Source organism: Zalophus californianus, chromosome 13 (assembly GCF_009762305.2).
Source record: "Zalophus californianus isolate mZalCal1 chromosome 13, mZalCal1.pri.v2, whole genome shotgun sequence".
Lineage (NCBI taxonomy): Eukaryota > Metazoa > Chordata > Mammalia > Carnivora > Otariidae > Zalophus > Zalophus californianus.
This window is the reverse complement of record NC_045607.1, coordinates 90,805,069-90,816,972: the sequence shown is the minus strand read 5'-3', so window position 1 is coordinate 90,816,972 and position 11,904 is coordinate 90,805,069. Positions and strand designations below refer to the sequence as shown.

Below are 11,904 nucleotides of genomic sequence, written 5' to 3'. Positions count from 1 at the left end.
CTGGAACTGCATTTTTAGGGAGGGTAGGAGGATTTCCCAGTCGAAACTATGGTTGTTGACGCACGAGTTCTAACACCTTTTAGAATTCCTGAGGAAACTGGAAGGTGGTTAGGAATTGACTGACTAACCTACCTGAAATACTCCCTCTTCCCTCCCTATAGGGAAAATCAGCAATGAAATCACCACAGAAATGATTGCAGAACAATGCTGCTCATGTCTTTGTTACTCATGGTTATGTTTTCTTTAAATTAATAAACTATTTTTGGGGAGCAGTTTTAGGTTCACGGCGGAAACTGAGAAGAATGTACAGATATTTCCCAGAAACCCCTGTGTTCCCCCACTATGAACATCCCCACCAGAATGGTACCTTCGTCACATTTGGCGAACCTACACTGACACATCATAATCACCCAAAGTCCATAGTTTACCTCTGGGTTTAGACAAACGGATGATGACACGTTTCTACCCCTGTAGTAGTACTATGCAGAATAGCTTCACTGCCCTAAAAATTCTCTGGGCTCTGCCTATTCATGCCCCCGTCCCCTTCTGGCAACCACTGATCTGTTTCTTGTCTCCATAGTTCTGCCTTTTCCAGAATGTCATAGAGTTGGAATCATACCGTATGTCACCTTCTCAGACTGGCTTCTTTCACTTAGTGGTACACTTGTAAGTTTCCTGCATGCCTTTTCATGGCTTGACAGCTCACTCCTTTTTAGCGCTGAATAACATTCCATCGTGTGGATGCAACATAGCTTATCTATCCATTCACCGAGGTGGTTGATTCCAAGTTTTGGTAATTATGAATAAAGCTGCTATAAACATCCATATGTAGGTTTTGGTGTGGTCATAAGTCTTCAAATCATTTGAGTAAATATCAAGGAGCATGATTCTTGGGTTGTATGGTAAGAGTATCTCTACTATATGCCCATCCGTAAACATCCATAAATATACATATCAAATACACAGTGGCTGTTATTATTTTGAACAAACTGCTATCAGAATAAGAAAAATAAAAGTTTTTATTTTACCTTCACTTATTCCTTCCTGGATGCTCTTCCTTTCTTTATGTAGATCTGAGTTTCTGACCTATTTCATGTTCCCTCTTCCTGAAACACTTCTTTAACGTTTTTTTACGAGGCAGGGCTGCTTGCAACAAATTCCCTCAATTTTTGTTTGTTTGAGAAAGTCTTTATTTCTTCCTCATTTTTATATGCATAAGTGTAGTTTTCTGTGTTTTGTTTTGTTTTGTTTTGTTTTTGGACATTTATCCTACTTGTTGCTTTCTGAGCTTCCTGGATCTGTGGTTTGGAGCCTGATGTTAATTTGGGGAGTATTTCAGTCACGATTGCCTCAAATTTTGCTGCTCTTCCTTTGTCTCTTTCTTCTCCTTCTGATGTTCCTATTACACGTATGTTACAACTTTGCAGTTGTCCCACAGTACTTGGATATTCTTTTAGATTTTTTTTCCAGTCTTTTCTATCTTTGATTTTCTGTTTTGGAATTGCCATGGTCACATCCCCAACTCGGAGAGAGATTCTTTCCTCAGCCGTGTCCAGTCTACTTAATGAGCCCATCAAAAGCGTGCCTCAGTTCTGTTAAAATGTTTTTGATCTCTGGCTTTTCTTTTTAACCTTTTTTAGAATTTCCATCTCTCTGCTTACAGTGCCCGTATGTTCTTGCACATTGTCTACTTTTTCTATTCAAGTCCTTAGCATATTAATCAGAGTTGTTTTAAATTCCCCAGTCTGATAATTCCAGCAGGCCCACCATATTTGAGTCTGGTTCTGATGCCTGCTCTCTCTTCAAACCGTGTGTTTTGCCTTTTGGTATGGCTTGTGATTTTTTCTAGATGGCCAAGCATGATGCACTGGACAGAAGGAACTCCCAGGAACAGCTTTTAGTAATGTGGTCGTGAGGTGTGGGGGGAGGGGAGGTGTTCTCTGGCCCCGTGAGGAGGTCCCCGTCTTTTGGTGAGCCTGTGTACCGGGACAATGAACTTCACCAGCTTTTATAATTGTCCATATATTTATCTTTATTGACATCTTTATTTCTCTATGTGCCTTTGAGTTACTCTTTGACCTTTCATTGCACCTTGCAGGACTCCCTTGACCTTTTTTCTTTTTTTTTTTTGCAGGGCAGGTCTAGTCACAGCTCCCCCAGCTGTTGTTTCTTTCAGAATGTCTTGATTTCTCCCTCACTTACAAAGAACACTTTAACTAGATACGGGATTTCTTAGTGACAGTTTTCCTGTTTTCACATTGAATATATCAACCCACTGTCTTCTGGCCTTCCAAGTTTCTGATGAGAAATCTGCTTGCAGCCTTACTGGGGACCCCTTGCCCTGTGTTGACTCACGTTTTGTCTTTAGCTCTTGAAAGTTTGATTATAATGTCTCATTGTGGGTCTCTCTGAATTCATCTTACTTGGAGGTCACTGAGCTTCTTTGATGTTTATGTTCATGTATTTCTTCAAATTTAGAATTTTTCAGCCCTATTTCTTCAAGTATTCTCTCTGCCCCTTTCTCTGTCTCTTCTGTTTCTGGGATTCCCACGACATGTATGTCGGTCATTTTGAAGGTGCCAAAGTTCTTCTGGGTTCTGCTTGCTTTTCTTCAATCTTTTCTCCTTTGTTTCTCAGCCTTCATAATGGGTCAAGTGTCATCTTCAAGCTCAAGGATTATTTTCCTGCCTGCCTAGCACTGTCTTCCAATGCTTCTCCCACGTTTTCCATTTCAGTTACTGTACTTTTCAGCTCTGCTGTTTCTTTTTGGTTTCTTTGTATGTTTTCTATCTCTTCATCGATGCTTCCATTTCATTCACACAGTTTCCTTGACTTCTCCAAGTCTTCTTTTAGTTCTTTGAGCAACCTTAAGAGCATTATTTTGAAGGCTTTGTCTAATAGATACTCTGTTAAATGTTTTCAGGGACAGATTCTGTTGAATTACCTTTTCCCTTAGAATGGGCCATACTTTCCTGTTTCTTTGTATGCCTGGGATTTTTTTTTTGCGGAACACTAGACATTTGAATTTAATAATGTGGTAACTCTGGAAATCACAGTTTCCTGTTTCCCCAGGGTTTGCTATTTTTAATTAAAAAAAATTTTTTTTAATTGTAGCCTCTCTGGGCCAAGGATCAGCTTGCAGGATAAACGTAACGTCTTCTTAGGTCTTTTCTAAGCCTTTCCTTGGGCATACACAGTCATTTTCTACCTTTTCCTGTATATGCAGTTGTTTTTGAATGTCCTAGTCTTTAATGTCTGGCTCCTGAAGGGGAAAAGCAAAAAAATGAAGGGGGAATAAAATGGAACTGGCCTCTGAAATCTCCTGGATGTCTCTTGAGCCCGAGAGGATGGGTTTGCAACACTGGGGGAAGAACAACAACCGTTGTCTGTCTGCACCTCTGTGATCAGAAGCAGCAATTGGTGATCACGGCACAGATCCCCAGTATCTGGAGGACAGAGTCCTTTTTGCCTGCTCTATGTCCTGCAAACTGTGTGTGAGCTGCTTCAGGAATACATGCACAGCTGCCTGCCACATGGCTGGGGGTGGGGAAGGGGTAGCTGCTACTGTGTTAAGAGCCAAAATTGCTCAAAATTGAACGCAATTTACCACCCAAGTCTTCTCCTGGAAGTTGCAACCCTTCAATAGACACCAGATTTCCAAAATAGTTACATCAGACAGATTCTGCCAGTGCAACTGTCATCTGGGTGGGGACACAGACTCCTGGTGCCTCGTACCCCCTCGTCTTCCCAGAGACCTCTCCTGCCAGGCCCTTTTCTACAGCGACTGCTGCCAGGTGCATTCCCACCAGCAGTGCAGAAGTGTCCCAGTTTCTCCACGTCCTCGCCAACACTTGTTATTCTCTCTCTCAATAAATGCTCTTTCATTGACGAACAGGTGAGTAGCAGGGACCAGAGGAACAGAAAAGAACTGTTCAGAAGAGAAAGGACTGATGGAAAACTCTGTGAAAAGGGAGCAGGGGGGATGGGGAGGAGTGGCAGGGACCAGAAGGCCAGGGTGAGGAAAGGCTGCAGAACACTAGGGTGAAGAGGGGCAAACAAAATGGAAGGGGACAGACAAAGGCACATGGGTGGGCTGGGACAAGGCTACAGGAGGAGGAAAGACTGGACGGATATGAGCATCAGGGCCTGTGGGGGTGCTGGGGACTGGAGGCCAGAGGCCAGGGCTGTAGTAGAATGCGGCAGATGCTCCAATGACATTGGTTTGGGATTCTGTTACAGAAACGCAAGCCTGCCTGGTATGTAGCAGACCCATGGAAAACACCACTTTGCAGGACAGAACTTTTGGCCATTTGTGCTGTAACAATCCTTCCTTCATCACAGAAAAGGTAGATTTGATAAGCTGTCACTTGGGGAGACCACAAGGCTGGACTATTCTCTTCCCAGGAGACAAATTATATGAATTACAAGGGAGGGAATGAAAGTCTGGTGAAGTCTGTGTGTCTGCTTTTTGATGCTTCCTACTTGGTGATGTTTCTCTTAGACGTGGCTCCCCTCTCTGAGTCCCAGATGAGAAAGAAGGAGTTAGGATCAGATGCCATTACTCTCAGTCATCTCAGACATGAATGAGGGAGGCAGGTGCTCAGCCTCCAGGTCAGGTGTGTGGACACACACTTGCCTCTTTGTCTGCTTGTCTCAGGAGGGGTGGGTGGTGGCTCTTTCCGTGAAATCATTCAGGGAAAGAAATCTCACCAGCAGAATATCTGATTATTACTCAAAGTGAGCGGAAAACTGAATGAGCGTGGCTGAAAAATTCTTCTGACAGGGCCTGTCCCTTGCTGTTCTACCTCCTTCATTCCCTGCCCGCCCAGGAGAAGCAAGCCCCCCCTTGGATAGAGTGCAATCACCTCAGACCTTCTGGCACAGGTGCAGTAGAAGGCCCTGAGGGAATGGAGCACCTTTGCCATGGGGCTGGCCCTTCTGTAGATTTGATGATAGTTGCTTAAAATATGGTGGGCTAGTGTGTTTCCCCTTTCTCCTTTCCTTTCTTGTATTTGGTGATCTCTCAGAACAGTCAAAATGGAGGATACTTGGACAAGGCTAAAGGAAACCCCCAAACAAGAATTTTTTCTCCTTTAGTGGCCAAAAAGGAGATCAGTTCATTGAGCCAGAAATGAATCAAATGGAGAATGATTCCAAGGTTACCCACAACTGCAGGGAAAAAGAAGTTTTAAGAATACAGAGAAGCACCAGAACAAGACACACATCAAATGAAGGGTCTTTGAAGAATTCTTGGGTTTCTTGGGTACAGCTTAAGTTGCAGTGTTAATTTTTATTATTTAAAAATTTTACAGACAAGGGGTGCCTGGGTGGCTCAGTCAGTTAAGTGTCCGACTCGATTTCAGCTCAGATCATGATCTCAGGTTCGTGAAATCCAGCCCTGCATCGGGCTCCATGCTTAGCAGGGAGCCTGCTTCTCCATCTCTCTCTCTTTCTCTCTCTGTCTCTCTCTGCCCCTCCCCCCTGCTTGTGCACACTCTCTCTAAAATAAATAAATATATCTTAAAAAAATAAAAATCTTACCAACAATAAGTCAATATTCTTTTGGGTATACAGTTGTGTGAGTCCTAACACATGCACAGATTACTGTCAAATGGAATCATACAGAGGTGCCTGGGTGGCTCAGTCAGTTAAGCATCCGACTCTTGGGATTTCAGCTCAGGTCATGATCTCAGGGTCATGGGATCGAGCCCTGTGTCAGTCTCCATGCTCAGCATGGAATCTGTTTGAGAGTCTCTCTCTCCCTCTCCCTCTGCCCCCCACCCCACTCTCTCTCTCTCTCTCTCTCTGTAATAAATAGCTAAAATCTAAAAAGTGGAATCATATACTATGTAACATTTTGAGAATGCACTCAGTGTAATGTCCTCAAGCTTTATCAAATATGTGATTAATGATCACAATGTGATTACAATGATTTATCAAAAGAGAGCTGCTATAAACATTTGTGTACAGGTTTTGTGTCACGGCTTTCACTGGCCCAGACTGAATACACAGAATTGGGAATCGATGGGTCAAATAGTGTGTGTATGTACTTAACTTCTTGAACGTGCCAAGCTATTTTCCAGAGCGGCTGTGTTATTTTACATTCCCACCAACAGTGTGTGAGATTTTCAGTTACCCTGTATGCTGGCCAGACATTTACAAAGATTTAAGCCGCTCTACTAGATGGGGACTTGTATCTCATTGTAATTTAATTTGCATTTCCCAAATATCTCAGAGATTTGCCCATGAGTAGTCACATTTTCTCTTTTTCTTTGCTGTTGTTTCTCATTTGAATGTATCATACTTATAAAAATGTTTCCTACTTTTGATGGATGTCCGATTGCTTCTAGTTTTTGCCTATTATGAAAGAATTTGCTGTGAACATTTGCGTCCAGGTTTTGTCTCCATACCTAGATATTTATATTGTGTTCCAAGAGACGGCACTGCTGCGTCACAAGCTATGCATATGTTTGGCTTCAGAAGATTCTGCTAAAGAGTGTGCCTAAGTAGTTTTATTTACACTCCCACTAGCAATCTGTGAAACTTCCCGTTCTTCCATATCTTTGCCAACTCTTGGCACGTTTTGTCTTTTTAATTTTAGCCATTTTGGTGGTTTTCTAGTAGTATCACACTGGTTTTAATTTGCCTTTCTCTGAGTATAAAGTTGGTGTTGTGTTGTGTTGCCTACATTTTTCCATTGACTCTACACACACACACGCATGCATAATTTGTATTATATATAAAATGCATATAACTGACATAGGTGCATATAAATCATAGAGCGTATTACACACATCAGGTATGCAAACTTCAACAGATACATCAGTTACTAATCTCTCCTACTCTGAGGCTTCCCTCTTCGCTCTCTTGCTGGTGTCTTAGGATGAACGGCAATTCTTAATTTTAACATGGCCATTTTTTCCTTTATAATTGGTACTTTTTGTGTCTTAATTCGGGAAACGCTGCCTACCTTGTTTGTCATAATAATTTCATGATTTTTCTTTTAAATGTTTCGTTGTTTTACATTTCACATTTGGATTCATAATCTGTATGAATTTTAGAATTTACTAACAGTGTGAGGACCTTGACACCCTAATTCCATTTAGCCCCTTTCTGCCTCTCCTGGACTGTCATTTATTTTACTTCCACATGTATTTTAAAGCCATATTAGTTTTCCCATTTAAATAGTCGGTGTTTACATAGATTTATCCACGTATTAACCTTTCTGCTTTTCTTCTTTCCTGCATTAAATTACCATATTCCCATCTGTAATTCTTTCCCTTATGACTCAAAACTTCCCTTTAGCATTTCTTTCAGTGTGGATCTGTGGAAATACATTCTTTGATTTTTTGTTTGTGTGTGTGAAACATTTGAACCACCTTTGATTGGTTCCCTGTTTTACTGAGAAACAACTGCCCGAGAGCACTGTCGAAACCTCAGGTATAGAGCACGAGGAGCTGACTTACAGGTGGGGTGAAATGATGAATGATGGCCACAGTCAGTCTAGTTAACACCCATCACCTCAGACGGGTGGGAGATGTTTCTTCCTTGTGATGACAGGTCTTGGGATCTGCTCTCTTCACAACTTTCACATTACCATCCAGCAGTGCTGGCCACAGTCATCACACTCTACACTGACCCCCAGTAGAACCACCTCCATATTGGAAGTCTATCCCATACTGGGTGTACAATTATCAACTGGCAGTTATTTTTCACTAAGCACTTCAAAGATACTGTTCCATTATTTATTTTCTCAATTTCATAATTTTAGTGAAAAATCTTACTGTTATTCCTTTGAAAGTAAAATGTCATTTCCCCCTCTTTGTCAGTAATTTAATCAATGGTGTGTCAATGCTGAACTCCTGGGTTTTTATCCTGGTATTGTGGTTACGCAGGAGGTATCCTGACTTTTTTTTTTTTTTAAGATTATTAATTTTAGAGACAGAGAGGGAGTACATGAGTGAGCAGAGGGGCAGAGAGAGAAGGAGAGAGAATCTTGAAGCAGACTCCCCATGAGCACAAAGCCCAGCATGGGGCTTGATCCCATGACCCTGAGATCATGACCTGAACCTAAACCAGGAGTTGGCCACTTAACTGATAGCCACCCAGGCACCCCAGAGGTGTCCTTATTCTTAAGTATTTAGTGTCTGCACCTTATTTTCAAATGGTTCAGAAAAAACATGTACATATTACATATACAGAGAGAGAGATATAAAGCAAATGGGGCAAAATGTTTAAAATGGTCAATTTGATAAAGAATTTATAGGAGCTCTTTGTCTATTCTTATACTTTTCTGGAAGTTTGAAACTATGTCAAAATTAAAGTTTACCAAAAGAAAATCTCACAGGAAAACAAAACACTTATAAGAAACTTACGATTCCTATTATCCTGTCTATACACACATATTCAAATACATACATCTTCATACATATGGACCTCTATCTGGATATACATCTTCATATACATATGTATCTGAACATTTATAATTCAAAGGCTGTGTCGAACAGTATCCGGTATCACTGTGTCATCTCCCGAGTGCCCTCCTGCTTTCTCCCACCCTACCACCCAGGGAAGGATGAGCTCCTTCCCCCCAGGCTGGACCGTAACACATGGGTGCCCCTCCAGTCTGCACGGCCGAGCCGTCACCGGTAACTGCTGCTTGGGCAGGAGGCGGCCTCGGAACCCCCAGGGAGCATCAGTTGGCCAGTAGCCAGTGCCTCCTTTGGGCTGTTGGAGGGCCAGCAATTAGGCTTTCCTGGTCCGGCAAGAGCTCCAGCAGGGAAACCCTGGGAGTGTTCACATCACTATGAGCAAAGAGAGAACTCCCTCCTCCTGCAAGATGAGAGGTTAGAGGCCCCTGCGGAATGCCTCAGAAAGGTACGTGGGCCCACGGCTGTAGTTCTTTCCCTGTTAATTCACCAACTGTAACCTAAGCACACTTTCTTATATATCTAATTAATAGTGTCTGTTCTCAGTTGAGAATCAGGGCTTCTGTTTTAAAATGTGTATTTCTCTTTTTAAGATCGTTTCTTTCTTTTTTTTTTTTAAGATTTTACTTATTTATTTGACAGAGAGAGACACAGCGAGAGAGGGAACACAAGCAGGGGGAATGGGAGAGGGAGAAGCAGGCTTCCTGCAAAGCAGGGAGCCTGATGCGGGGCTCGATCCCAGGACCCTGGAATCATGACCTGAGTCGAAGGCAGATGCTTAACGACTGAGCCACCCAGGCGCCCCTAAGATAAATTTCTATTTGTTTCTCTTACAAATTGCAACAGGAAATGGTGCTCGGCAATGCTGGTAAGCCTAGGTTTAAAATACGTCATGAAATTAATGAATTTGGAAATTTACCGAATTTATAATTCCTAAACATTCTTCAGTTCACTTTCCTGAGTCACCAAGTCTAAGGTTTTGAATGAGGATTAAAATTAATTACAATTTCTGTCTAACTGTTTTCCGGGCTGTATTTAACAATACACAGTAAAAGGTGTGTGCCCAAAATGTTCAGGCATCAGAAGATCAGAAGATATACATATATATTCTATATCTTGGATGCTTCTAATAGTAATGCCCATCATATGTGCACCAATACCCCATTTCATGGTTTCAGTTCAGAGATGTTTTGTACTACATCTAGGCTCTAACTCCTTGGAGCTAGACCCACTGGGTGCTCAGGACCACGTGGCCTAATGCCTTACGATTTTCGCTGCTATGTTTCTTCCCTGCACAGATCTTGGTTTGTGTCTGAATTGTCTAACCTCTTTTAATTGTGATTTGTTCATGGGCACTTATTTCCTTTTATTTCCCATAAGAATTTGGTCATGTGTTGTGCCTGGTTTGCTTCTCTGATTATTAACGCACAGGAAAGAAATATTTTTTTTTCCTAAAAGCCTTTCATATCATGTATCCCGTGTTAAGTATATCTGAGATGCAGCCTTGTTTTAACAAGTTCCAATATAGTTACATGTAATATAAAAGCATCGTCGTTGAGCCCAACAAAGTCTCTCTAGATCAGATTTGAAGAAATAAATTCTCCAAGCACATCAAGTTCAGTGATATGAGAATCTGTGACATTTCCTCTGTGGTAAGGATACAAGATGCTCTTGTTCTCATTAGCAATAAAAATATTCAGAATTGTGTAGCTGGTTTCTATAGGGCACATCTTCTCCAAGGGCCTCGAGGAAGGCGCCTATTTCCCGGTGGGTGTTGGCTGGGATCCAGAAGCAGTGATCTGTGGGGATTGCCAGCTTCCCGGAAATCACAGGGTGTGGGAGATGCTGAGAGCGGCCTGCACTCCGCCTGTCTGCTCCACTCCAGTCCCAGCGCTGGAATGACCCGGGGCATCAGAGGCAGATAATTACTCACTGACAGTATTTTAGACTTAACTGCAAGTGACTAGTTAGGCTGCCACTCTTCTTTGGTCCTTTGTCTCCTTTCCTGAAGTCAGATTTTGTTTTGCACCAGCAAGCATCCTGGAGGAATTTCAGAAAAGTGTGTGTGTGGTAAACCTTCTCTCTCTGCATGTGCAAACGTGTCTTTCGTTTCTTTCACACCTGGATTGTCATGTGCCAGCCTCACTACTTGCTGTGGGGGTGATGGGATGATCTTTCTGGGAACAGAGGCCTAATACTGTGATATTATTCAGTGGTGGGTGCACCGTACATACTGCTCTGTGGTCGCCTGGTCTACAGATGGGTGGACTGTAGAATTTCAATGCCTCATGCCAATATTTAAGTTAATCTCTAAGAATAAAATGTTTGGAATCATGCCCTTTCTTAATCAGGTCTGTAAAACTGTCTTTGCCTTGAAAGAAGGAATGGTTTCTCCAACCAGGTGCACGATCTGAGTCCAGGAAGTAGGCTGCTCCGGCCCAGTGTGCCTTAAGTTAATGCGGCCACTGCACTTCCTAGGAGCCTTGTCAAAACCCAGGGCTCTACATTTGCATTGGTATCATCTCTAGGTTTTTACTGTTTTTCGCTGGTAGTAAAAAAAATTCTTTAGGACTCCTTCAGTAGTCTTATGTTATGATTTACTGTCATGTGTCTTGGCTTCCACCCTTATTTACGTTGATTTTCTTTTTCCACATTAGCATTTCATATCTTTTACTTCCTACATTCTAGCATCAGGGATGAAAAGGATACTCAGGGCTTGACCTTAGAGATAACCAAAGAAGTGGAGTCTTGAAGAAATTCCCACTCGGTTACAGGAGCAAGGGTGGGTGTCATTCACAGACCAGCAAGGCTCACGGGGTGAAAAAGACAGAAGCTGGAAACCATGATGATGAAGTTGCTGAACTATGTCAATATATATAGGTCTCAACTCACAAAAAGCCTTTTCCTAAGAAATCTGCCCGGCTCTTTGTCAGCAGCAGCGGGGGGTGGGGGTGGGGGGACAGCTATCATGGTGTAAGTATGAAAATGAGACTCTTCATATGACTCTTTAATACTATGTCCAAACTTAATAAAAAGTAATGGATTTTAACAAGCAATTTTCCTGTTTACTATTCAAGAAAAATAAAAGTCCTAAGCACCTCCTAAATTTTTCTGGATGTGATTTAAAACATCGTAAATAGAAGACAAATGAAAACCTACTTAACTGATTTTGTAGAAGACGCCAGGGCGATGGAGCGATTTGATACACTGGGAGTGTCGGCCATGCTTCAGCTGGAGTCGGCTCTGGACAGAGAGCGAGCTTTTGGACAGGTGCTCCCAGAGGCTGCTGCCTGCACTGCAGACTGGTAAGCCTGACTGCGCCATTCTCAGAACGACAGAGAGTCTGGTTGCAAAGTATTCACAGTGCGGTGACATTTTCAGTCTCTTCCTATGACACGAAGTTCAGTTTTCCAAAAAAAAAAAAAAAAAAAGATTTCTTCTATGAGATGGGAAGTTATGAAACATCTGAAAACAA

The 11,904-nt window shown here is 42.2% G+C and overlaps 1 protein-coding gene across 4 annotated transcripts in view; it reads left to right on the top strand.

Annotated features, from left to right (window-relative positions):
* Nucleotides 1–8,694: 8,694 nt before the first annotated feature.
* The window catches only part of LOC113933958 (serine/threonine-protein kinase MRCK alpha-like), a 68,059-nt gene continuing 64,849 nt past the window's right edge, over nt 8,695–11,904 (top strand). For 2 of the 4 annotated variants that reach the window (XM_027614331.2, XM_027614328.2), the window contains exons 1-2: nt 8,695–8,877; nt 11,507–11,734. In XM_027614331.2, coding sequence (XP_027470132.1) covers nt 11,577–11,734 — 158 coding nt within the window. In that variant the 5' untranslated portion in view covers nt 8,695–8,877; nt 11,507–11,576. The remainder of the gene's footprint in view (nt 8,878–11,506; nt 11,735–11,904) is intronic. The other 2 variants (XM_027614329.2, XM_027614332.2) reach the window with 2 other exon arrangements.